The sequence below is a fragment of the Lethenteron reissneri genome, chromosome 15 (assembly GCF_015708825.2).
Source record: "Lethenteron reissneri isolate LAM-NWPU_2019-01 chromosome 15, ASM1570882v1, whole genome shotgun sequence".
Taxonomy (NCBI): domain Eukaryota; kingdom Metazoa; phylum Chordata; class Hyperoartia; order Petromyzontiformes; family Petromyzontidae; genus Lethenteron; species Lethenteron reissneri.
The window spans coordinates 6,309,735-6,337,190 of NC_083793.1; the positions used below are offsets into that span (position 1 = coordinate 6,309,735).

The 27,456-nt window shown below is 47.1% G+C and overlaps 1 protein-coding gene across 1 annotated transcript; it reads left to right on the forward strand.

Annotated features, from left to right (window-relative positions):
- The first annotated feature begins 678 nt into the window (after positions 1-678).
- Positions 679-26,393, forward strand: LOC133342632 (RIB43A-like with coiled-coils protein 2). The gene is made up of 7 exons (XM_061551909.1): positions 679-953; positions 12,420-12,501; positions 13,209-13,511; positions 17,204-17,322; positions 19,380-19,607; positions 21,782-21,948; positions 24,526-26,393. Exons 1-7 carry the CDS (start codon positions 849-851, stop codon positions 24,605-24,607), a joined length of 1,086 nt encoding a protein of 361 aa, XP_061407893.1. The 5' UTR covers positions 679-848; the 3' UTR covers positions 24,608-26,393.
- Positions 26,394-27,456: the final 1,063 nt, after the last annotated feature.

The following is a 27,456-nucleotide window of genomic DNA, read 5'->3' on the forward strand; positions in this document are numbered from 1 at the left end:
CTCGATGTTTCGGCCACATCCGATCAAACAACATGGACTGTCATAATTATTAGTGCAATTACATCGTGAGGGTCCTCCACGGCTAAGCTGCACTCTCTGTTAATCGTGGTCATAAACGAACGGCAGACCCATAAATTCGGTTCTTTTTTAAAATTCAAATTCCAACCATACCTCCCTCCGCCACCCGACACAGCCAAATCCAGATTCATCTTTCACGTCACTCCTCCCATCATTCATCACTGCAGCAGCAGCAGCGGCGGCGGCGATGAAAATTCACTTTGTAACACAATTTTTGTTCCTGGGTACTAAGTGTTATTTTTTTTATTGCTTATGCCTAAAAAGTATAGAAAATGTCTATTATTCCCCACATACTTTGCTTTTGTGACCAGGACTTTACGTGAAGGATTGACACATGCACACCACGTTTTCTCATTGAAAATATGTACATTTAAAAACATCACTTGCCTGGACACAAAAGCCAAGTTTATGGGGAATAAGCCAATTTTTTTACTTTTGAAGCATAAGCAATTAGGAAATACCACTTACTACCAAGAAAAAAATAAATGTTTTGTTGCACATTGTATCATCGAGGCTGGGAAGAGGAGTGGTTGCGTGTGGGAGTGGTTAAGGCGACGCGTTCATGAATGAATGAGTCCATAGCAACCGCTTTTGTTTACACGACAGTGGCACTCACAGCGGAACGACCTTCCGTAGCTCCCTCTCATCTAGTTAACAGCCTCTTCGCTCCTCTTTTAAAAATTTCTTCTGCCTTCCTTATCGCTTCCTTTCCCCCCACTCCCACCACGCTCGCTCCCCGTGTCCGCTAGCACAGAGGTCAAACAAAAAAGATGTTTCAGCTGGAGCAGAGGGAGGCTGCAGCCATTGCCAGGAGACGTCAGCTCGAGTTGGAGAGACGGAGTCGCATTTTTAACCCGAAGGTTCGCACCATCGGGGTGAGTGTGCGCGCATCAACCCACTCGCGGTGGGTGCATCGCTACACGCGCCGCGTTGTAATTAAAAAAAGAGGTCGTTTGCCCGAAACGTCGCCTAGACAAGTTTTTTCATGTCTTTTTTGTTACTTTGGCGGCAGTGTTGTGGACGAATTGTGTTGAGTTGGTTGTTGTTTGTGCTCTTGGCACCTGCTGTGACCGCCTCGCAAGAGTCGTGATCGTAGCGAGGCATTGTCAGCAGAGCGCACGGCGGGTTCTCAACAGACCAGAGTGGTTCTTGACATTCTTCAACATTGTACAATTAGTGCGTAAAGTGCAAACGCTCGGAAAATGGTGCTCAACGCGCAGCCCCGCGGCCAAGCAAACGTAATAAGTTGGCGAAACCTCAACCAGCATTAGCTCAACGTTGCAGTTCTAAATAAGTATCACCTCGCAACACCGCAACTCGGATGTTTGAGCCGGAATTAGGAGATGGTCGAGGTGCCCTCCCCTTGCTGCCACCAACATTGTTGATTCGGTGAAACGCCACAAATGGATGCGATTTAAACGCCGTATGCACCGTAGTACCAACTCTTGACCGAACTTACATCAATGGAAAGCAATTTCATAAGCATGAGGATCAATACGAATTGGCCACAGGCCCTCAGCCACACAAAAACAAAGATCCCTCCCAGTTTGCGAGCACCTACACGGCACACGAGGGGGTGGGGGTGGCCAGCACCACGCCCGGCCGCCTTTGTCTCCCCAGTGGCAAGGCTTACACACCGCACCAGGTACTCATTTGAGGCTGAGTCAACCTAAGCGAGGAGGTCCAGGACCAGTTCAGATGACCGTCACCGGTGTTGGCCATGAGCGGGAATCGAACTTTGATCGCCGGGTTCGTAGCGCAGCGCGCTAACCGCTGCGCCACCGCTCCCCACACACGCGGAGTAACTACCCGCAACAATGGCTACACTTAAACTACTCGACAAGATGAAATCATATATGACAAACATCACATGGAATGCTCCCGATCTCGCCAAATCTTGGAAACGATTCAATGTTGAGACTGCGCAGTGCCTGGATAGGCGACTCGACAATAATTGAGGCTGCTGTGGATATACGTTATCAGCAGAGGGCGATGCACTAAAAATAAAGTCGGTGTACTGTACTGTATTGTGGTCCAACAGCTACATTCCCCTGCCTTCACTGACCAGCATGGTGAAGTATGGTCAAAACAACCCACACTATCCACACGGCGTCACGGAAGGCCCTCATCTCGCCAGTGAATCGAGGACACATTCGGGCTGCACGTGTCGAAGATAAAAGATAAACGTGGTTTCAGATTACGTAGCACAAAGACTCACAAACTCGCAGGGGCAAACTCACACAGGGACGCAGGCAACATTTTTAAAACTAAAACAAACTTATTTTTTAATATATATACCACGTAAAGCCCATTGAACTTTTTAGCTCTTTTTTAGAAGCGACCTGGCCACAAATGAAAGCCCAAATGAAGTGGCTTATCACGTGGAAATGTATAGCAGCCAAATACTCCAAAACGCGTGTTGATTTAAAATTTGGAAGGAAAACTGGAGAATTCCCGGAGAAAAATCCACGCCACCACGGGGAGAAACACGCAAACTCCAAATATAGAGCAGCAGGCGTCAGGGTCGGGATGGAAACCACGACCTCCTGCACACCAGGCGAGGAAGTTAACATTTCACAACCACGGCACTCCGTCTGATACAGGCGAAATGCGTACAATTCAAGGCCATAGCCATGGAGTCAACATTGGGGGGGTGGCAAATCTTTCACGGGGTCTGGGGTCCCCCCCCCCCCAGAAAAAAATCTAAATTTGAAAACGAATTTCCTGCCTAAAATATAAAAAAATTTCACTAACACATAGGATAGGCTTTTTATTTATTTTTGACAATAATGTATAATAGTGTATTGCATTACATTGCTCTGTTTTTTCTTTTTTCCTTTTCTTGTTTCATTGGATGTTATGGCAGAGATTAGGGATTAATCAAGTACAACCATAACCACAATCATATAAACAGAAATCTATTTTATAGCAATATATTGGGGGGGGGGGGGGGTGGGCATTTTGAGCATATTTGAATATTGGGGGGGGGGGGTGTGGGGATGTGTCCCCCCAATATATATTATAATGACGGCCTTGGTACAATTCTTTAAGACAGCCATGAAAACATGAACGACCACCACTCTGAACGGCTCCGGGACCAGACCTCTGGCGAAGATGCCAGGGATGTTGCGCGAGCCCTCAAGGTGGATAGCCGCGTGCCGAGGCTTAATTACTACCAGAGCGAAAATAACTACCAGAGCGAAACCACACCCGCAGCAAAGAGCCACTCTGGCTCCTCGGACAATGCCCTCCGGCTCACCCACCAGGCATCGCGCTCAAACACTGGGCGCGGGAGGGGGAAAAAAACCACAGCAATTGACCGTGTTGGAAATATTAAAGAATTTCAAGCAAAGGGCCACTCTGGCTCCCAGGACAATGCCCTCTGGCTCACCCACCGGGCATTGCGCTCAAACACTGGGCGCGGGAGGGGAAAAAACCACAGCAATTGACCGTGTTGGAAATATTAAAGAATTTCAAGATAAAGTTGTGATAAAGACAAAGATCCCACCCCCCGACCGTTGGGGAAATTGCTGTTAGCGAGTAGCAACCTATGAAGGCCGGAATGGTACACGAGGGGGTGGGTAGGTGGTCAGCACCACGCCCGGCCGCCTTTGTCTTTTTAGGTGGTGATGCTTACACACTGCACCAGGTACTCGTTTAGGCCGAGTCAACCTAGGGGAGGCCCCGGACAGGTTCAGATAATCGTTGCTCGTGGAGGCCGTGAGTGGGATTCGAACTCGGGTCGTAGGCCAGCGCTCTAACAAAGACAAAGATCCCCCGTATAGCCTCAGACTGATGGGGCAAGTGCCGTTAAGCGAGCACCGCTCCCCACACACACACACACACGCGTACTCAGACATACCAACACACAAACCTACACGCACACACACCCTTGGGCACACAGACAAATATCCCCCGTGTAGCCTTAACAGACTGTTGGGGCAAGTGCTGTTAGCGAGCACCGCGCTAACACACACGTACACGTGTACAAGCCGGATTGTTTGTCCACTGCTGGATGAGAGGGCCTCCCCACTTTTTTCTCCACAGACCAGACCCCGACATTTCTCAGTCAGCAACGGGTCTAACAAATCCATGCAGTCTACGGTAACAGAGTTGAACACAACAGCGTGCCGGGTTACCAGATCACTCGGTACAAAGCAATCCGTGCTGCGACCCCAACACAGAGGTCAGCTCCCAGGCATACCGCGTCGAAACCCGGGGGACACGTGGCAACCATACGGTCCACAACAGTACGGGTTGACCTGAACATACTTCACCACGCTCGTTCAGTGCGGTTTGCCGATGGTGATAGGAGAGCACAGAATGACAACACATCGAGTTTGCTGCACTTCCCCCCCCCCCCCCCCCCCACCGGCTGCCCACAACACCGACTTGCACCCGAGCTTCTGCGCATGTACGGTGGTGGCCACCCCATCCGAGTACTTATCCAGAGACTCAACCCTGCATAGCTTTCGTGACTGCAGGGATTCATCTTCTTGGTTCTTTCGGTAAAGTCACGTAGAATGGAAATAATAAAATAATAAAATAATTCTCACGACGTTTCGGCCACAACGCAAGCAACCGTCCTCAGGTGGAGAACAGGTCTGTCGAGAAGAACAGGTCTGTCGAGAAGACAGAGTCAGACTCTCTTCTCGACAGACCTGTTCTCCACCTGAGGACGGCTGCTTGCGTTGTGGCCGAAACGTCGTGAGAATTATTTGATTGTTTTATTTTTATTATTTTATTATTTCCATTCTGCATAGCTTCTGAGGATATCCGATGCGATTGGGCTGCATGCCACCCGACTTGGTCACAACGCTCTCTCTCGCCGTAAAGTCGTCGCTTCTTTTGTCATCCCGTGGGTTAGTCATCGAGGGTGCAATTGCGTTCCGTCGAATGCTAATACGGTACGGGGATCGTGTATTTGCTCCAACGCCGATGTGTTTCGCACAGCGCAGTTCGCTTCACATGGCGGGGGAAGCCTAGAGTGCTGCGTCTCTCAATAAGAGGGATTTTAGCGCTTAATCACAGTGACTGGGGACAGAATACAAACTATAAACCGTGTAAAATAGATTGCTTTTAAAATGTGATGCACGACACTCAAGAGGCCATGCATTTATTCCCAAGTTCACCAGCGAATTATTTGTTACCCTTGTATACGATTACGAATTGGAGAGACATCTTATACAATTCTTCTTCTTTCGTGTGGCATGCAAGCAACAGTTTGTATAGATAACGTCAGGATTGAATGTTAAGGTCCTTCAACCAATCCAAGGCGGCAGTAGATGCCGTGTGGATTGCAGCGATTACCGCCATACTGTGCTATGATCGACACAATTCTCTTAAAAATATATATATACAGACGGCAGCCGGACGTCCCAGCGTGATTTGCATGTCAAGATGACGAGCACCGCTCTGGCTCCATTCTGAACAAGGCACAAACATCCTGCCACCAGCACGGCGCTCGCGCTGTTTGTCGATTGGCCAGAGCCAGCGGCAGTCAAAGGGCGATTTGACGCCGCGAGTCACGCGCCAGCAAACCAGACACCTCAACACACGTTCGCCCAGGGAGGGCCCACAGCACAGAGAACCATCAGCATGGTGACCCACAACAACACGGTACAGAGCTGGGCTCAGTGTGCAGTAATCAATGCTGAGGTTGCAGAAAAGTGGTCTGGAATTCTCTCCTTTTGGCCATTGGGACCTCGGGGGGCACCACGATGTCGAGATGTTAACTACCTCGCCTGGTATGCAGCAGGTCGTGGATCCAACTCCGACCCTGACGCCTGGATATTTGGAGTTTGCATATCACTCTCACCGTGGTCGCGTGGATTTTTATCCAGGTCCTGCGGTTTTCACCTCCACGTTTGGAAAACATGCATTCAGAGTGTTTGCCTGCTATACATTTCCACATGATAAGCCACTTCGTTGAGCTGTCATTCGTGGCCAGGTCGCTGCTGAAAAAGAGCTACATGGTAAAATAAAAAGTTTACTTATTCCTCTGTTTAAGTCCAGGCTCCAGACTTTGTTATTTGTCTCTGCCCATGAAAATCTCTCTCTTCCTATGAATTGCCGTTGCCTTTCCGTCACATCGCCTCCCTCTCTGCCCTACAGCATCCTCCTCGTTTCTCCTCCTGCGAAAGAATAACACCGTACGAGACGGTTCTCTTCGCATTATCTGGAGCCGCACTTTTGCGGAATTGTACAGCACCTTTAGACGTGGTCACATTCGGGCACTTTATGAACACAAATTGCATTGTACGTACCAGAATAATTAAAAATAAATGGGCCAATTGGGGTTAGTTGTTGAAGTCCTAAAATATGCAAAATCTTGCACATGTAGCGGTTTATTACGGCGGCAGTATTAAGCAGAAACATGTTTTCTTAATGTAATGCAGATCTTCATTTCAGCCACAGCTGTCGTGGACCGAGCTAAAGAAACGATTTACAAAACCCGGCACACCGCGTCCAAGTGCACCTCTCGCTACGGCTGCGGCTGCTCGCCCCGTGCCACCTCCCTGGTTTAATATCCCCCCCACCCCCAGAAATGATTCAGTGATAAATGAAGCCACTGGCTTCATGGACATTGTGACAAAAAAAAGGTCCGGTCCATGAGCAAGCGTTACAACATCACGAATATTTGCGAGACGATGACTTTTAGCTCCGCATGCAGCCACTTCATTCCGCTTGGCTGCGCCTGGGACTTCACGAGAGGGGGGGGGGGTGCAGAGATCCTTGTGGAGAGGATAAGGATGACCTCAAATTTGACATTCACTCCATTGCAGCCGCTTCTCTGGATTACATCGTCGTAATCGTCGTCGTGCAAATGCGGCTGCAACGCATTTGACGACGAGAACATTTGCTCTGCAAATTCCTGTAATCAAGTTTTGTTTAAATCACCGTCAGTCGTCCAACCATCCACTGCGGATCAATCCACTCCTGGATGAAAGCCTCCCCAAGTCACTGTGCTACCATCTCTCACGATCGTGCGACCGGAGTAATCCATACGGAGCGATAAAAATGCACGCACAATCGCCACTTTACATTTCATTATAGCCATCCCCGATGTCAAGGCACTTATCGGTATACTTCATCAGTGCAGCGAGATTGAACTTAAAAAGAAGTATGGCTAACATGAGGTCTCATATTAACATATTCATTCAGAGTGTTAGTCATATTCAGTGCTTTACAGCGTTACAGCTGTGTGTGGTTAAGAGAAGGGCACTCAATAGCTGTTTTATCATTCAACGATTCAGTCAATTCATATCAGTCGATGAATCTTGCTCATTGAATATTGTTGTACTAATCCAATGCGTTCCATACATGGATGTTGTAATGGGCTCACGTGACCCCTTGCAGCCTCTGGAAGCCACGACATTCACCGCGAAGTAAAACGAGGAATTGATTCTTGATTCAGGCCACAGTCAGATCACCACGAGCACCCAAGAGCAACTGGCCAAATACCCTTCCGATTATAATTAGTCGAGAGACGGTGAGGTTTTCCAGGATAAAGTATATTATTACAACATTCGGCTGTTCAAGTATTCTCGGATAAAAAAAAACCCAAATCAACGAAGAGCAACATTAAAAGCTTGCACTGCTTGCAACACTCCTTCTCTCAGCCAGCCAGGAATGTAACTTGAAAATTTAACGAACAAACAACAACGAAAAATCATTGGGAATTTCAACGTGCTTGTTACGGGGGAGCCAACGTACTTCACACAAACGCAGGAGGTCCGAGGCATTGCACTTGACCTTTACTTGCCTCCACTGCTTCACTTGCACCACCTGGCTGGCTGGCTTGCCTGCTGTTGTGCACACAGTTCGCCACTGTAAAACAAAAACAGATCCCGATTTAAAGCTTTCGTGACTGCAGGGATTCATCTTCTTGGTTCTTTCGGCAAAGTCACGTAGAAGGGAAATAATACAATAATAAAAATAAAACATAATAAAATAATTCTCACGACGTTTCGGCCACAACGCAAGCAACCGTCCTCAGGTGAAGAAGAGGTCCGTCGGGAAGACAGCGTCTTAATGAAACACCCCAGGCTTGGAGCGTCTATTTAAGCTGGGTTGGAGGGGGAAGAGCGCATTGACAAAAGAATGTGCATATCAAGAGGAATTTAGCATATTTATGGGAAATGCAGATATGGGATTAGTCACTACTTGTGAAATGCGTACCGAAAAAAGATCCCCCCCCGTATAGCCTGAACAAACTGCTGTTGGGGCAAATGCGGTTAGCGAACGCTTATAAAGGCCAGAACGGCACACGAGAGGGTTGGGGTGGCCAGCACCACGTTTACTTCTGCACAAAGACAAAGATCTCCCGTATAGCCTTAACAGACTGTTGAGACAAGTACCCCAACAACTACTGCACACTCCACACACACACACGCACGCACGAGACATCCGTGTGGATTATCAGTTGCCCATGAGCCCCATTCTCACTGGAATCATTTACAAAAATCTCACGTGTTCCAATTTGTGCCACTAAACAACACTAAGTACATTGTATTTTTGTATTTGTATTATCGCTAACGTGTTGGAGTAGGTATAAGCTCAGTGTCTCATATCAAGTGAGATTCGAAACCAGCCAAACCGTCTGCCTAATTAAATAATTGATGCATCGGAAATTGGAATGAATGTCACGTGGGTTATATTAGCAATTCAAGCCAAACTCGGTTGCTCAGTTGATCAAACAAAAGAAAGCTGTCTCTGGTGTGGACCAATCAGTTTCAAAGACAATGCATACATTATTGTTTTATATTTTTATTATTTTATTATTCCCTTCTACGTGACTTTACCGAAAGAACCAAGAGTATGAATCCCTGCAGTCACGAAAACTTTAAATCAAAATTTAATGCATACATTATCAGAGTATGTTTTCGTTTGCATTCTGACCACAAGCATTGTGGTTAATGGAGACATGATTCCATGTAAAAGGTTTCAGTTTGGTGTTCTAACATCTTAACACAGCTGTTTTGTTGCCATAAAAAAGGGGAAAACCTATTCTCACATTTTGGTACTGGCAAAGGAGGTCAGATGATGTAGTTGATCAAAAATTTAACTTTGCACACAGAGCCACATTTAAGGCAATGAGCATTGCTATTATTGAAAACATAATGTCGCTATCGTGTCTGCGTAAACAGGGGCCAATCCTTGTGCTACTGTTGGTTTGTGAGTGAACACTGCAATGACAAACAGGGATCTTTCAATGCGCCTATAGCAGTGTGCTTTGTGTGCGGTGAAGAAGGGCCCGTTGCCCGAAACGTAAACTATTATTTTATTTTCTAAAGCCACAGTGTTATTGACGGATGTTTCTTTTTCGTATGCTTGTGCACCACTGCCAACGCAGCAGCAGCAGCATCGCCAAGATGATTTGTTCCATAGTAGTCGAGTGCGATGACGCTTTGCAAAAAGATTATAATTTCGCCATCCATCAAGAGCAGTTACTTGCCAGAAATTACAACCGTTCACTCCATTCAATGTTTATTTTCTGCCCTGCTCCCTCCAGGCCAGCTCGTGCCCTCTCAAAAAAACCACAAGTTGCACTTATGTACAATGATTTGTCTTGGCTTGGTGTGGTGTACGGCTCAACTGTCCACGAACCGACTGAATATGCCAAACGTGCATCAATAAATCATGAGTGGCACGAATGCTGAGTAGATGTGCGACTGAGCTGTGGCTGATTGATCGATTTCAATCTCAGGAATCAACTGCCTGCTTCCAATTTTATATAACACGGAGCTTTTCAAACTAAGCACAAAAAACGTGGCTCCGGTGCAATTCATGTCACGATTAACGTGCAACTTGATTTGAAGGGTAACATTCTATGTAGGGAGAACACAATAAATGTAATGTCTTGTTCTATATCACAGTGGTACCCCGGAGAACGAACTTAATTCGTTCCAGAAGGCCATTCGAACACCGATTTGTTCGAACACCGAATACATTTTCCCCATAATAATTATGTAAATGACATTAATTGGTTCCAGACACAAGAAATCTCTCATTATAAAGCATTTTTACACGAAGTTTACAGTAATTACATGCATAAAGGCATACAAAAAATACAAGAAACACAATAAATAAATGGAATAAATAGATGAATGAATGAAATAAATGAACATTGAACTTCACTTTACCTGTAGTAAGAGAGTTGATGGCTTGAGTGGAAGGTGGTGAGGAGGAGGAGGAGGTGGTAAAACCTTTGTCTGGGCAAGCGTCATGCACGCTGGCCATACACGTCTCAGCCGTACAGGTTCTTTCAAGTCGTGATTGCCCGTTCGACCTCCGAATTTCGTTCGGTTTCCGGGGCAAAAAATGTTCGGAAATATCGTTCGAACACCGATTTGTTCGAGTTCTGGTGCGTTCGATCTCTGAGGTTCTACCGTATATAATCATACTATTATTATGATGCTTTTTTACCTAGGAAAGTCTGCCCTTCCCCCACAATTCTGATTAGCATGGTTGGCTACGTATGGTCCGAAAGAAGTTCAACATATTTACTGAGTCTCAATACTTGTTTTTAGAAGTGGTCAGTTATCACGGATGGCAGGCAATATTCCTGTTGTGTGTAATACCAATTGATTCATTTGCAGGTATTTCTTTTCTTGCAATTGTATGTTTGGCCAAGACCAGTTTCAATGTTTATTTTTATATGGGAGGAAACCCTGGAGAACCCGGAGGAAACCCATGTAGAACAAGGGGGAGAACATTCAAATTTCACACAGAAAGGCACCCGAGTCAGAATTGAACCCAGGCTCTTCTTGTTGTGAGGCACGAGTGTTAACTACTGCACCGCCACAGCCACGACAGCTGTATCAAGTAAATGAGAGATTGTAAGAGCTACCACTCCGTATATATAATGGTTGGAGAGTGGTAGCTCTTGCAATCTCTCATTTAGTTGATACAGCTGTCGTGGCTGTGACGGTTCCACCTGAAGACGGAAGCTTGTGTTGCCTCCGAAACGTCGTGATTTTTATTTTATTTTACTTTTATTCATTTTAATGTTTTACCTACGTGACTTTACCGAAAAAACCTAAGAATATGAATCATTGCATTCACGAAAGCTTCAAATCTAGAATTACTGCACCGTCACGCTCTGCTACAACATTGTGACAACGCTTTAAAAGCCAGGCTTTCTGTACAACTAACAATACACTTACTTCACGTAGCACCTCTCACAACAACACATGCTCCATGAGTGCTGTTGAATAAAAAAAACTGAATGATATAACAAACACAAAACAACAAATACTGTTACAGACAAGAACAAAGTAACATAAAAAAACAATAAAAAGAAACATAGCTTTGAGATGAGATTTAAAACCGCCAAGTACAAAGCAAAAAAAAATCAACACCATCATTTAAAACTGCCATGCAATCGAAAAATGTACAGTAGGTTATCATAATCAGAATATGTATTTATATTATGAGACCTTCTTTGCCAGTAGCAAGATATAATACTAGGGTTTTACCCTTTTATCTGGCACCAAAACTGACACCTTTATACAAGGGATCATGTTTGCAATAACCACAACACAAGCAATCAAAATGCAAACAAAAAGAGACAACTCTATAAAGGTGTCAGTTTTGGTGCCAGATAAAAGGGTAAAACCTATTACTATGTATTTATACTTGAGGAATCCGATGAGCTATGAAGCTCTTTATTTCACAGATGTGCAGTGGGGGCGGGTCAGAACGTTACAACAACAAACAACAAAACACGACAAGAGTGCAAAGTATAGGAAAGGAAAAACAAATACACAAATACAATTTAAAAAAAATATTACCGGTTAAAGCCCACTGAGCTATTAACTTGTTTTTCAGAAGCGGCCTGTCCACAAATGATAGCTCAACAAAGTAGCTCATATTCGCGGAAGCAATGCGAGTGTAAAATAAAACATTCCAGTATGAAATCGGGGAAATGGTAAACGTGGATAAACTCCGAAACCCCCGTGCGCTGTCGACATCACCGCGCCTGCCTGCCACGTAGACTTTGTGCCAGAGGTCGCAAACGGGTTTTGATTCCTTACCCGTACCCGTACCCTGCCGCACCAGGGTCGCAAATGGGTATCCGTACCCGTACCCGGCCGGGTACGGGTAGCCGTTCCCTACCCGTACCCTACCCGAAATGAGTGACAAACGGCTACTCACCAGTGACTCACGGCCTACCCGTACCCGTACCCGGCCGCACCAGGGTCGCAAACGGGTACCCGTACCCGTACCTGGCCGGGTACGGGTAGCCAGGGTATCGGGCAGGGTACGGTTATCGGGTACCCGGTTGCGACCTCTGCTTTGTGCTCAGCTGTAACTCTCAGTCACAACTCCGCGTGCAGGTCGACCTGGATGGCCTCAACGAGCAGGTGGAGCAGAGGAGGTTTCGCGAGCAGCAGGAGAAGACGCGGGAGGAGGCCTTTGGTAACGCAGACGCACGTCTGGCACCTGAGCAATAACAGTAGCGTTGTGACTCTCCACAAGTGAAGTCGAGACGTTTTGCTGTTCCTGTCCATTTGTCCACACGTCCGTCCGGCTCTCTGTCCGTCTGTGCGTAACGCGGGGGGCACAATAATTCCCGTAAAGATAATTATCCAACACGAATGCAACATTCGTACACGGCTGCGTTTGCCGCTAACGACGGATTTACGCACACACGGCACATCGCGTTCCATATACCTCCTCTCACTCTGCCTTGTAGCTACTCGTCACGCGCCGTCTGCTTCAGTCTTATAAGTCACCTGGACTATTACAAACCTGTCACCCCTTATTAGTGCCTACCTTGTTACTGACCAATTCAGATCGTATTGGTCACCCCGTGCCCTTAAAAAATCTCAACGCTCATCCTACAAAGCCCCATCACAAGGAAGAAACACAAACAAATAAGACAAACATTTTTGGCCGTTTTGAAACGGCTGTACGCCGTATGGACATGAAAACTCAATTTCCCCGAATACGGATACACTGTATGGGTTACAGCTATGTTCCGCACACCGGCACACCACACAGACCCATGTGCCTCTTCCTCCCTCTCTCTCTACGTCCTGCGGCTCCCAAGTCCCGCTGCCCACTCGCTCTCCGGCCTAGCAAAAAAAAAGCGTGCCCCCCTTCCCACCCCCCCATCGTTGCAGCGGACGCAGCGATCCGGCACGACCGCATCGCGATCCTCCTGGACGAGAGGCAACGCGAGGAGTCCCGCGCCCTCGATCGCTCCCTCGCCCAATACTGGGCCCGCTGCCAGAGCGCCAGCGACAGGTCCCAGCCGCCGGCGGACGTCGTCGCGGACGAGGGAGCGGTGTCGGGGCTGCGCTCCTTCGCGGGCGAGGACCTGGAGGGCGGAGAGCGGCGCGGTCTGCAGAAGGAGCAGCAGAGGAGGTGGCTGCTGGAGCAGCAGGAGGAGAAGCGGCGAGCGCAGGACGAACGGAGGAACAGAGGTGGCGCGAACGCGACCGGCGGCGGAATCGGGCGGCGGCGGTGGCTCGGGAATTGTTGCAGCAGTTGTCGTCGCGATCGTTAGATGTAATCATCGTCACCGTCATCATGAGGTGCAAGCCGCTCGCCGTCACGCTGAGTGCAGGGCCAAGGAACATCGTCTTTGCAGCTCCGAATTGTCGTCACGATCGTCATCTTCATCGTTATCTCTTCATTTTGAATGATGATGATGAATCGTTCATTCATCAACAATAGCAGCAAGTATGACTCATTTATAATCATCAATTAACCATCGATCGTTCATTCATCAATATCATAAAATTTGACTCATTTGTAATAATCTATTATTAATCATCCTTTGTCGTCTTTATCTATCAGCTTTGAATCATTCATCATCATTTGCATCATCCGTTTAGTAGGAGACATTCATTGTATTATCAAACATCTCCACGACTCATGGAATAGGTCTACGGTTGGACACGCACATGAAAATAGATGTGGCCTCACCACCCCAGCCTACGTTCGAACAACGGTACATTTGACGATCATAAAATAATGGCAATTTTTTTTCTCCCCCATAAATTACAGTCTCATTTGGTTTGACGTGCAATGCCCGAGCGAAAAGCCACTTCGTGATCATAGCAAAAGATTGCCCACACATCTCGAAAGTGCGAGAAGCCTAGGGGGGGGGGGGCCCTCCGAAAACCGTGTAGCTGCCCACAGAAGGCCCCTGACCACGTTGCCGATACACCGAGAGGAGCCGCACTGCCATGGGGCCCCCCAGACAACTGCACCTCACCCCCCCCCCCCCCCAAATAAAACATGAAGGCATTCCAAGTTATGACAAATAAGAATAGGCATTGCCCCTTTCTGGCAATAAAAGAGGTGTTAAAATGTTCATAACCAAATAGATCATCTAGATTTGAAGTTTTCGTGACTGCAGGAATCCACCATAGGCCTCTATGGAGATGGTGTCCTCAAGCTGCCCCTCACCAGTCTAACCGAGGAATTCAAGTGTGCAAAAACCAGGCTCCAGATGACACTGAATGAATCTCGAGACCCAGTGGTGAGCAACAACGCGCCGACCTTGGCAACTGGGCGCAAATGGAGGCCAGGAAAAGCAGTCCAGGAGGCAACAGCAGCCCTCAGACATGCTGACATTGTGGGTCATGTTCAGCAAGGGAGAGGAGGCCTTGGGCTAACTAGCCGTGCTGCTTGGAGTAAGGCCACTGCACCAGAGCGGCGGAAGATGGTAGTGCAGGAAGTACGCCATCAGGAGGAGGCTGCAAGGTGGGCCAAGGCAGTCTCTCTTGCCAAACAAGGACAGTGGACTCGATGGGACAGTGTGGAGAAGAGGAAGATCAGCTGGAAGGATCTGTGGGCCATGGAAGCGAGGCGGTTGAGCTTTTCCATCAGAGCAACATATGACATCCTTCCAACACCAGTTAATCTTCACCAATGGTATGGTGAAGATCCGGACTGTGCCCTCTGTTCCATGCCAGCCAACCTCAGGCACATTCTCACAGGGTGTAAAACAAGCCTCACCCAAGGACGCTACACTTGGCGTCACAACCAAGTCCTTAAAAACCTTGTGTCCGCCCTGGAGGACAAGCGAGCTGCCACCAACTCCCTACCACCCCCAGCAGCATCACACCCCTTACGGACGACCTTTGTCCGCGAAGGGGCTAAACCACCGAAGAGCGGCTCTACACCAATAGAGCGAGACCAGCTGCGCTTGGCCCGCGACTGGAAAATGCTAGCTGACATTGGCCGGCAACTTGTGTTTCCTCCGGAGATCGCAACCACCACCCTAAGACCTGACATGGTGCTCTGGTCCCGTTCGCTCAAGAAGGTCTTCATCATTGAGCTCACAGTACCCTGGGAGGACTCAGTAGATGAGGCTTATGAGCGAAAACATCTGCGCTATGCCGATCTAGCTGCCGAAGCACGGCATCATGGCTGGAACACAGAAGTCCGACCAGTGGAGGTGGGCTGCAGAGGTTTTGTGGCAACATCTACAACCAGACTGCTTAGAGACCTGGGAATTAAGGGCCAGAGCCAGCGTTCGGCAATCAAAGCTGTATCGGAGGCGGCAGAAGGCAGCAGTCAGTGGCTCTGGATGAAGAGGAAAGACCCCAGCTGGGCCCCAAAGTGAGAGGGCCAGGAGGTATGCAGTCAACAATGCTTGACTCAGGGAGGAGGACGCCCCTGCCATGCATAGTCCCATGGGATGTTGGCTACCAACAACAAGGCAACTCCTATGACTAATTGGGAATGGGACGCAAGCGTAGGATTGATCACCCTGTCGCTGGCCGCCTTTGGGGAGGGTGTATAGTATGAAAGGCCGAAACACCCTAGGAACCAAAGGGTCACTACTGACGATGCGCTCCCCAAATTTCACCAGGCTCACTGTTCATGAACTCTTGGAAGTGCTTGCACAAAGGATAGTAACATCTCATCCTGTGTTCTTTGGAATCTGAATTTGGTTCTTTCGGTAAAATCACGTAGGTAGAAAAATTATAATGAAATAAAATAAAAAAGTGAAAAAACAACTAAATTAAATCATGACGTTTTGGGTGCAAAACGAGTGCCGGTCATCAGGTGGAAACAACCGCAGCAATAAACAATTGCTGAAGTGGGCAAAAGGAGGCTGCTTGTGACACGAGGCTATATATACGTACCAAATAGATACATTTTTGCATAGAATCAAGTCTGCATTCACCACACGTACCGGTGTGTTAGAAATGCTCTGAAACGTGTGGCATTGTCTTTGTACTGTTCGCCTTTTGGCGTTCTCTGGTCTGACACTGGTGAGACTAGGCCATAAAGACGTCTGTTTCTGGTGTAGGCCAATCCGTTTCAAAGAAAATGCATCTATTGTCAGAATTTGTTTGCATGTTCACCACAAGTACGTGTGGTTAATGCAGACTTGCTTCCTTGCTAAAGGTTTCTATTTGGTGTTTGAACATCTTAACATCTGGTTTATTGCCAGAAGGGTAAAACCTACTCTTATTTTTCATACTTTGATACTGGCAAAACGGTCCCATGATGCATTCCAGCTTGTTTGTTGTGGAGGAAGCAACGGCACTTCAAACCGCAGCGGGGAACGGACTTTGAGTCCCGGTGCAGTTACTCTGCCTGCACACTCGTGTGTGTGGTTTTTGTCGTGGCAACGTTCGCTTCTGAAAAATAAGTCAATACCTCAATGGGCTTTACCTGGTTAAAAAAATGTTTTTGTTGTATTTGTATATTTTTAAGTCAGTTTTTTTATCTTTCCTATACTTTGCACTCATATCGTGTTTTTTTGTCCATTTTGTTTGTTGTTGTAACGTTCTGACCCGCCCCTACTGGACACCTGTGAAAAGAGCTTTATAGGTCATCGGATTCCTCCAGTACAAATAAATATTCTGATTCTGAGTGGGAATGTGTCACCATCCCCGCTTACGGGCAACAAATGACAATTATCTGAACCAGTCCTGGGCCTCCCCCTAGGTAGACTCGGCCTTAAGTGAGTACCTGGTGCAATGTGTGAACATCACCACTCGGGAGACAAAGGCAGCCGGGCGTGGCGCTTGCCACTCACCCCATGTGTGCCGTGCGGGCCTTCATAGGTATTGCTCGCGAACAGCACTTGCCCCAACGGTCTGTTAAAGGCTACACAGGGGATCTTTGGCTCTGTGTGTGCGCGTGTCAGATGAGCTGTACGATGCGATGCGCCTGGAGATGGACCGGCGAGCCATGCAGCTGTCTCTCGCCGAGGAGTCGTGCCGCCGCGTGATCCTTACCGCCACCAAGGACTTCAACCGTGCGCAGGTGGGCGCGAGTCGGGGCAGTGCGCACGGAGCAAAGGGGCATGCGGCGCGAGCAGCAAGACTGCAGCCCTGGGCCCGTGATTTTGAGTGGCGCACAAAATAAAATGCAACACTACGGCCAGTGGCGCTCCCCCTTGAAATTCTGAATTTTTTCATTTTATTGATAGCGACATTGTTTTTATTATTAATAATAATAAAATAATGTAGCTGGCCAGCACCACGCCCGGCCGCCTTTGTTTCGCCAATGGTGATGTTTGCACACCACACCAGGTGCTCATTTGAGTCTGAGTCAACCTAGGGGAGGCTCAGGACCAGTTCAAATATTCGCCACTGTTTTGGTCGTGAGCAGGAATTGAACTCGGGGTCGCCAGGTTCGTAGCGCAGTGAGCTAGTCGCTGCACTACTGCTTCTCATACCACCACCACGTCCGTCTTTGTCTTCCTCTTGCCGCTGCGCCTTCGATTTTCCCGAGGAGAAGGCATGGCAGAAGTGCGTCCTGTGAGGCTCGCAATCTAACAACAACATGAACAACATCAACGACAACAGCAAATGACGCTTGTGTAACGATGGCTCTGGTGCCTGACTGTGCGCGGCCCGGCTAAGTGTTGGTATGCCAGCTGGAAATAAAAAAAAGTGTAAGCGTCGCGCTAAATTGAACTCAATGCCTGACAAATGGCCGATCCAAAGACACAAAAGCGTAAGCAGCTGTGTGGTAATTTGGAATCAATCTTGAGATTTGCCGCTGCTGATGTTGACAATGATTTGCTGAGGATGACAATGATTTTCCACGACAGATTATTTTGTGATGCCAACATGATAACAATGGTTGATTGACATGGTGGCGACTGCGATGATAACAACAACAACATGCCTCATGTCCTAACCTCTCCGTTATCTCTCCTCCACACAGTTAACACTGAGACTCTCATGTCCCTCCTCGGATACAGTTCCTCCTCCTCCACACCAGTGTTCTTCACTCATTTTCAGAGGGGGGGGGGGGGTGTGCACTTTCACCGATAAGATCTCAGAGTGTGGTTAGCCACACATTTGAAACCATTGGTTTTGACAGCATGATGGGGCGTTTTCACATTTGTGTATTATCGAGGGCCGCACGCCAGGGGGCCGCACTAAGGGCCGCCAGTGGCCCGCGGGCCTTGCAATGAAGAACGCAGCTCCACACGGTTACATTAAGCCACATCGTGTCCTGTCCCCTAGGCTACAGCCCATCCACACAGTAGATGCCGTTTTATTCCGAATAAACATCAGTGGCATAGCCTCACCTCCGACCCCCGTCTCCCATTCCTCCCCTATGCCACGGTGGCGAGATGTTAGCTCCCTCACCTGGGATGCAGGAGGTTCGTGGGTTAGATTCTGACTGAGTGCTGTACGTTTCGAGTTTGTATTTCTCTCTCCCCGTGGTCGCTTAGATTTTTCTCCAGGTCCTCCGGTTTTTCCTTCCACATTTAGAATCACGCATTGAGATTATTTGGCTGCTACTATAAATTCCACACGATGATAAGCCACTTCGTTGAGTTATCTACTACTACCGTTTTACCAGGTAAGGCCCACTGAGCTCTGTGGCTCTTTTTTCCGAAGCGACGTGGCCACAAAGGATGGCTCGACGAAGTGGCTCATCACGTGGACATTTAAAGCAGGCAATACTCTAAACGCGCGTTAATTCTAAATGTGGAGGGAAAAAAAACGGAGGGTATTAGTTTATTTTTCGATTTAAAGCTTTCGTGACTGCAAGGATTTTTCTTCTTGGTTCTTTCGGTAAAGTCACGTAGAAGGGAAATAATAAAATAATAATAAAACATAATAAAATAATTCTCACGATGTTTCGGCCACAAGACGGCTGCCTGCGTTGTGGCCGAAACGTCGTGAGAATTATTTAGAAATGTTGTATTTTTATTATTTTATTATTTCCCTTCTACGTGACTTTACCGAAAGAACCAAGAAGATATTAGTTTCGTTCAAATAACAGAGTGATCCATCCCCACCGCACTCGTAAACCCGGCGGGCTGGCGGGCGGGCGGTGTGCGCTTGATTCACCTCCAGGCGGAGGAGCAAGAGGCGAAACGGCGCCAGGAGCACGAGCGGGAGGAGGCGGCGTCGCAAGCGGAGATCGCCGCGCTGCTGGAGGGCGGCCTGCTCACCGAGGACCCCTCGCAGGCGTCCAGCGCCCTCAGCCCGCTGCGCGTCGTACCCGACCGCTGGAAGGGCATGAGCGGCGAGCAGCTGCACGAGATCCGCCTCGCCCAGGAGCGCCAGCGCGAGGAGAAGAAGGTCGCCTGGGAAGACGCACAGCGCGTCCTCGTGGGGGCAAATTCTTGGGGGGCGTTGTGCCCGGGGGCAGCCGTTGTCCTAACAAAGCAGAGTCAAAGTCTGAATTGAGATGAGGCAGTGTTCATCTCCCACAGGTGGAGATTCCACTTTCCTATGACTGAGGTGAGGGATTGGGGGGGTGGTCTATCCAAAGGACAGCCACTGTTGACTTCCCAACGAAGTGGTAATTATTTTATCGACCCCGGAGGGATGATGGGTTAAGCCAATCCCCGAACCGGGATTTGAACTTGCAGGTTTCAAATTGCGAGCCACTCGCACTACTGGTGGCCAGGTGGCCGAGCAAAAACAAATCGTTATTTCGATAAAGAAAGTAAATAATGGGTGACCTTATGTGCCATTAAGGAGGGCCATTGCTCGAAACGTTGCCGATTTTATATATTTTCTTTTAGGCCAGTGTTATTGATAAATGCTACAAATCTTTTGTTAATTGTGCTTGTGCACCACTGCCAATACAGCATTGTCAAATAATTTGCTGAAAAAGCAATGCTGTTAGGCTGCTGTGGGGGGCACGCTGTGGGCAGCAAGGTGGCAGTGCCGCAAAATCCGTTATTGTACTGCACCACACTCCAATGTGTATACTGCACGACTTCACCGGCCTGCAACGACCAAGCGTGGTGAAGTATGGTCAAATAGCACCTGACGACACACATGGCGTGGGAGGGCCTTGATTGACGATAAGTGCCGTACACGTACATGTTACATATACGGCGTGCAATAATACATTTACCATTTTGTCTTGACAACGGGAACAAATGATGCACGTATGTATGTTTAACACGTAGGCTTTCACAACCAATATTATCCATAAGAGGTTTTTGGGCTGTGTTGGTTGGTGGTGGGTTTAACGACACATTTATATTTACGCGATCTAACCCATAAACCTCTCTTATGCATGTATGTTGAACTTCTTTCGCATCATATGTAGCCAACCGTGATAATCGGAGGTGACGATACAGAGCAATGTGACACATTTGCATGCAAATTGAATGACAAATCTCAGTTCGTAGCACGTGCATTTGTAAGCCTACGACGACTCACTGCTGCCCCATGCAGTCACCGTGTCTAGCAGATGTTGGACTGTTCATCAGTGCCGACTTGTATTACTACACCTGTGCGGTGGCGAGATGTTAACTACCTCGCCTGGTATGCAGGAGGTCCTGGGTTCAATCCCGACCCTGACATCTGAAAATTTGGAGTTTGCATGTTCTCCCTGTGGTCGCGTGGATTTTTTTCTGAGTCCTACGGTTTTTCCTTCCACATTTAGAAACATGCGTTTAGAGTATTTGGCTGCTATAAATTTCCATGTGATAACAGGCGACTTCGTTGCGCTATCATTTGTGGCCAGATCACTTCTAAAAAAAAAAAGAGTTCAGTGGGCCTTACCTGGTAGAATTACACTGGTCAACACACTTTTTCTGGCATAAGGTATTCCAACGGTTTTAAGGTAATTTTGGGGTGCTGATTCCAAATCTGGCATCAGTTTTTTGTCTATCGGTTTTTGAGATATCAAATATTGCATTTTCAATACAACTGCAGAAGAAAAATATTAAATAAATGTGGATATCTACATAAAATGATATTATAAACACACTATCCTAAAAATACAGCACCATATTTTATCACTAAAGCAGTCACTGACTCGCAACAACTTGCAATCATAAGTGACAGAGTTATTTTCAGGTAAAATTAATGAAAATGGGGTATGCCGATAGCATAAAATGAGATGTGATAGAGCAAATCTGAGATCAGATTTGGAATCAGCACCCTGAAATTAGTCTAAAACAGCTGCAAAAGTCCAGGCCAGAAAAAAATGTTTTATTTGTTGTTGACCAGTGTAATAATATTTCGATTTAATGCTTTCGTGACTGCAGGGATTCATATTCTTGGTTCTTTCGGTAAAGTCACGTAGAATGGAAATAATAATTAGTATTATTTTTATTATTTTATTATTTCCATTCTACGTGACTTTAACCGAAAGAACCAAGAATACAGTGTTATAATAGTTTAGTTCCATGGGCACGGCATTCTGCATTGCTAAGCGTCGGCAGACCGGTGACCGAAACCTCTGAAGCGCGCCGCGGCTGACTACGGCCGCGACGATCGACGGTGTGCAGAGGCTGGAGGAGGAGAAGCGCCGGCGAGATGAGGAGTGGGAGCGTCAGAGCCTGCAGGCGGCACGCATTGGGACGCTCTTGGAGCAGGAGCAGCAGCGCAGCGCCAAGGAGCAGCGCCGAGCCCTGGACAGCACCAACATGCAGCTGGCCAGCGAGCAGAACATGCAGTGAGTGCAAAGACAAAGACCCCCCCCCCAACTACCACCCCCCCCCCCGGAAAGCATTAATAGACTTATTCTTAGGTTTTTTCGGTAAAGTCACGTAGATAAAAAATAAAAATTAATAAAAGTAAAATAAAAATAAAATAAAAATCACGATTTTTATTTTATTTTTATTTTACTTTTATTAATATTAATTTTTTACCTACGTGACTTTACCGAAAAAACCTAAGAATATGAATCCTTGCAGTCACGAAAGCTTCAAATCTAGAATTAATAGACTTCTTCTTGGTTCTTCTTGGTTCTTTCGGTAAAGTCACGTAGAAGGGAAATAATAAAATAATGAAAATAAAACAGAATAAAATACAATTCTCACGACGTTTCGGCCACAACGCAAGCAGCCGTCCTCAGGTGAAGAACAGGGCTGTCGGAAAGAAAGCGTCTGAATGACGCCACTGTGGAGATAAAGACTTTACTGAAATAACCAAAAAGATGAATCCCTGTAGTCATGAAAGCTTTAAATCGAAAAATGAATAGACTTTTCGGGAAAGTGCTATTAGTGGGTAGCAGCACTTACAAAGGTCGGCACGGCACACGACGGGGTGTGTGGGTGACCAGCACCTCGCACGCCCAGCTTTGTCTCCACAGTGGCGATGCTCACACACACACAGCACCAGGTACTCGTTTAAGGCTAAGTTAACCTAGGGGTTCGGGTAATGGTCACCGGTGTTGGTGGCCGTGAGTGGGAATCGGACTCGGCTCGCCGGGTTCGTAGCGCAGCGCGATAACCGCGAGGCTAACCGTGGCGCTACCTCAGTGAGTGCGCGCACAGACAAAGATCCCCCACATAGACATACAGGCAGTCGGGGCAAGTGCTGTTAGCAAGCACCGATGAAGGCCGGCACGGCAGTCGAGGTGGTGGTGAGGCCAAAATCAGCCCTCGTGTCACCATTGCCTCCCCAGTGATGATGTTAACACACATACAGCACCAGGTACTCATTTAAGGCTGAGTCCTAGATGCCTCGACGGGCGAGGGATATCGATTACACTGTATTTTCCTTGACTACATGAATGCAAACTACTGTAGTTTACATTCATGTAGTTATATCAAAATACGTAGTTATACTTTACAAGCCAGCTGTAAATGTTCTATAATCCACGTGTTCCTCCCCCTGTCTCTTGAATGTAATTCAAAACCTGCCGCTCTCTGTGCTACTTTGGGCATTTTCCAGCTTTTGCTGCGTCATTTTCCTTGTCAACGTCCACGTTTTCTTGATCCACGTATCATTCCAGGTCGTGTATGCTGGTGCAAGCCATTGTCTACGCATCTCGTTCGATTACGTTTCGTTAAAGTGCCAAGTTCGGATTTCCCAGCGTTCAACATGTTCTCATTCGCCTCTCTTCATGTCGTCATCTCGACCCCGCTCTGTTTGCGAAAACTGCTAGAGACACGCAAACGCCGTGTTAAACCGGTTGAAAGACATCGCCTTGACCGCTAAACAAATGTAAACGAAGGTCAAGACTCACGATAGAGTGGCAGCCAATGGAGAGAACACGTTCGAGAGGACATTTAACCGTGGAGATGGAGTGATGAAATTAGCTCGTGCGCAGGAGGCTAGATATGGATTGATGTGTGACGAGATTGCGAGACATGGTGGCAGCATGCAGAGGCCTTCATCCAGCAGTTTCTAGATCAAAAGCAACCCTCTTAACAGCACATGCACTGTGCTGACATGCATTGCAAAGGCGCATACATCAGTTTTAGTGCACTGGGTGGGGTGTAGCCAACACCATGCCCAGCCACCTTTGTCTCCCCACTGCTGATTTATAACACACGCGATGCACGCCCATAATGGAGTTCTTTGGAGACAATTGCATGGCTACAAGGTGTCTATTTTCTCTGGCTTCTCTGGTTTCCTCCCGAACAGCCAACACTCAATGAAGAATTGTCTAAACATCCCAGCATAGGGCCTCACTGAATCTTGAGACTCAGCCAGGCGTTCCTGGATGAATCAAAGACGCACTGTTATCATTATTATTTCAACACAACGCACAGACACACGGTAATCGCTGATTGCACAGTACACGAACAGCTTTCACACTCTGTCCGTCATACTTTCACAAAATGTGCACACGTGGGAAACACGCCGTGGGCATTCAAACCCTGAAGTGTGACATTTTTTAAAGGGGGGCCCATTTAACATCTCAGCCGAGGGGAGAGGCACGGCACAGTCAATTGTTAAACAAACTCTAAACATGTAAAATCACCAAACCGAGTGCATGATGCAATCTCCTTTCACCTATCGTGCATTGTACCAAATCATTTCGAAACAGGGCTTTCTACAGAGGGGTTCAGACCCCTCCAGACGCCCCCCCCCTCTCCTCCACCACCGATGCTACGAGGATGTAAGAATGAGATAATCCGTCATTACCTTATCAGCCCTTATCCTGTGTCACACGTACACGCAAGAGCGCGCCACGTGAACGAGTTTACGTCACCGCAACGTGAACTTTACCTGAATTCCGTGCGGCCTGCCGACACACACCCATTCATTCGTTGCTCGGTGCGAAATATTTTATTTGCAGCCGAGAATTCTTGGAGAAGGAAGTCTACAAGAACACTCCGACGGAGCAATTCTTCGCCCAGTTCAACACGTCCAGCCGTTGAGAGGTGGCGCTGACGGAGGTCACTCGACGGAGAAGACACGCTCTGTCATATTATTATTCTTTTCGATTTAAAGCTTTCGTGACTGCAGGGATTCATCTTCTTGGTTCTTTCGGTAAAGTCACGTAGAAGGGAAGTAATAAAATAATAAAAATAAAACATAATAAAATAATTCTCACGACGTTTCGGCCACAACGCAAGCAGCCGTCCTCAGGTGAAACCAGGTCTGTCGAGGCGACAGCGTCTGAATGAAACAGCACACGTGCTTGGAGCATATATATAAGCTGGGTTGGAAGGGGGGGGGGAAGGGCGCCTTGAGGAATTTAGCATATTTATGGGAAATGCAGGTATGTGATTAGTACTACTTATGTGCGTGCATTATGCAGGATTAGCAGCATCCAAGGGAGGGGATATGGGAAATGCAGGTATGTGATTAGTACTACTTATGCCCGTGCATTATGCAGGATTAGCATTTTATAATGTTTTATTTTTATTATTTTATTACTTCCCTTCTACGTGACTTTACAGAAAGAACCAAGAAGATTATTGTTCTTCTTCTCATAATTAAGCACGTATCGTATTGATCACAAAGGCTTCCCATAAACCAGCTACGGTAGAGCTCGGGGCCAATGACCCTGCATGAATGAGTGTTCAATAAATCACGATTGTGGTAGAGGTACAGCTGGTGATGATACAAGTTGCTGTATTCACGGCAGTGATCTAGTAAACGACATTGCTCAGGGGATGTGGAAATCGGTCAGGTGGGGCCCCAATATTTGATTTGTCTCGCACGGTCGCACCCTAGAGGGTATTATAATGCGCGTCACCTCTTGCCGAATCACATCATCGTGACGCTCAACGGTCTAAAACATTAAACACTGTAAGGGGCGCTCCGTGTTAACAAAATGCAGCCACTCCAGCTCCGTAGTAGTAGCACCTCTTTGCTATGTAATTGACACGTATCTGATGCAATATCCCAGAAACGGAGTTCTATATGAAGTATATTTTCACTAAAAACAAAAAAAAGTTATCCATTAGAAGTTGTTTTGGGGTTAGATCGCGTAAATATATAAAATAGTCGTTAAACCCGCGTGGAACGCGCGCACACGAGGCCCGTTAATTAATATTGAATCGGCTCTATTTACGCAGCGTGTCACGTGGGACGTGTTTAACAACCATCGGGTTTGTGCAGCGTACAACGAGTTGATTTGAATGTTAGTACGTTTGTGAATGCGGAAGGACGTAAGCGTGGTGGTGGGGGAGGTGGCAGTGACTGGAGTTTGGGAAACTGGTTTAATTAAATCCTTTATATTAAGTTCACTTGCTTGCTTGCTTAGGACTGCAAATCTTTCGGTCGTTTTTTAATCCACTTCCCGTGATCCAATCGAGCTGACATTTTGCACACAGACTCGTTGTGCGTGACAATTAATGTTCGTGAATTTTTTTTCCTAAATATTACACTTTTTAGGACAAAAATATTATGTTTAATTACCAATTGCTTAATGCTGCCATGCAATCATCTGACCCATAGGTGGCAGCCATCTCAAGCCAGAGGACGAGAGGACTCTAGCCGCCACGCATATAAAGGATTTATAGTGAAAAACTTTGTTTTTACGGGTTATACTTGTTTCTACCGAATTTCAATCAAGTCTTATGCCGTGGGTGTGTGTGTTGCCTGGTGTGTGTTCTGCAATCACGTCTACAGGGGGCTCGTACTAACCTACAGGTGTAATCATTGAGCAACGTATACCTCGATCAGTAATAACAATAATAAACAGCATTCGCAAAAGAGTTGCCGAGTTTGTCTATTTTACTTTACTCTGGTGGAGCGTGTGTCCTGTGCAGTAGTCCACGTGTCTACTAAACGCGATCGAGTCAGATTACAAAGCACTCGTGTCAACAGAAATGGCCAAACATCACAAATGTAGGACCCCCACCTGACCGAGTTATTCCTTGAGCCTCGGTTATTTTTTTTATGGATAAATGCCACGCGTTTATTACTGGAGTCACGATAGCAGTCAGCAGAGGGCGGTGAAGCAAATCCATTATACTGCACTTCTATGGACCCCCACGTGTGTTCTCCCCCCTTCACCAGCCCGTGCTGAGCAGCAGTGGTGAAGTATGGTGCAATGACCCACGTGGTTGTTGGGAGAAGCTGTACCTGGCAGTGGATTGACAAGAGGTTGTAAACGTGCACGTTCATATCAACACCATCACTGCCTCGAGGTTGCTGGATACGATACAACTCCTAGACATTCAGAAGCACGCAACTTTAATTTGACATTGAAGGTAGGTGTCTTGACACAAAGAGCACACGCTCTGCGAGTGATGGGATGGTTAACTTAACTGTAAATTAAATTACAGCACAGGACAGAAAACTTGATCATTACCAAATTGAACACGAGCCTTCCTTTGGAATGTTTTTTTGCTGTTGTCTCGAGATATTTGTGCACAGCAGTTTGGCGGATATATTTAAGTAGCACATTGCCATCGCTCTCTCAATCTGCCTGCAATTATTCCTGTAATTTCGTTACCACTAAACCAATAATGTATTTTTGCTCATGTGTGCCGTCAATAATGTATCACAAGTTCATATTACACTGTGGATGAACGAACACAAATCCACAAACCTGCACCCTAATTGTATACTCTACCAGTATTGTGCATGCTTTTTTTTTCGTTATAAACCAGTGGTTCTTAACCTGGGATGCACACACCCCCAGGGGAGCGATATATGGCAGATTTATTTTAGAAGGTAAATAGTCGAAAACACAAATACAGCACGGGCACGTAAGTACAATTACTTTATATTCTTGGTTCTTTCGGTAAAGTCACGTAGAAGGGAAATAATA

Bases quoted from the DNA above. Each gene is read 5' to 3' on its own strand.
- LOC133342632 (XM_061551909.1), top strand. From the start codon at position 849: ATGTTTCAGCTGGAGCAGAGGGAGGCTGCAGCCATTGCCAGGAGACGT. The intron at 19,608-21,781 runs GTCGCCTGGGAA...GACGGTGTGCAG, and splicing joins GCCAGCGCGAGGAGAAGAAG to AGGCTGGAGGAGGAGAAGCG. The intron at 21,949-24,525 runs GTGAGTGCAAAG...TTTTATTTGCAG, and splicing joins GCCAGCGAGCAGAACATGCA to CCGAGAATTCTTGGAGAAGG.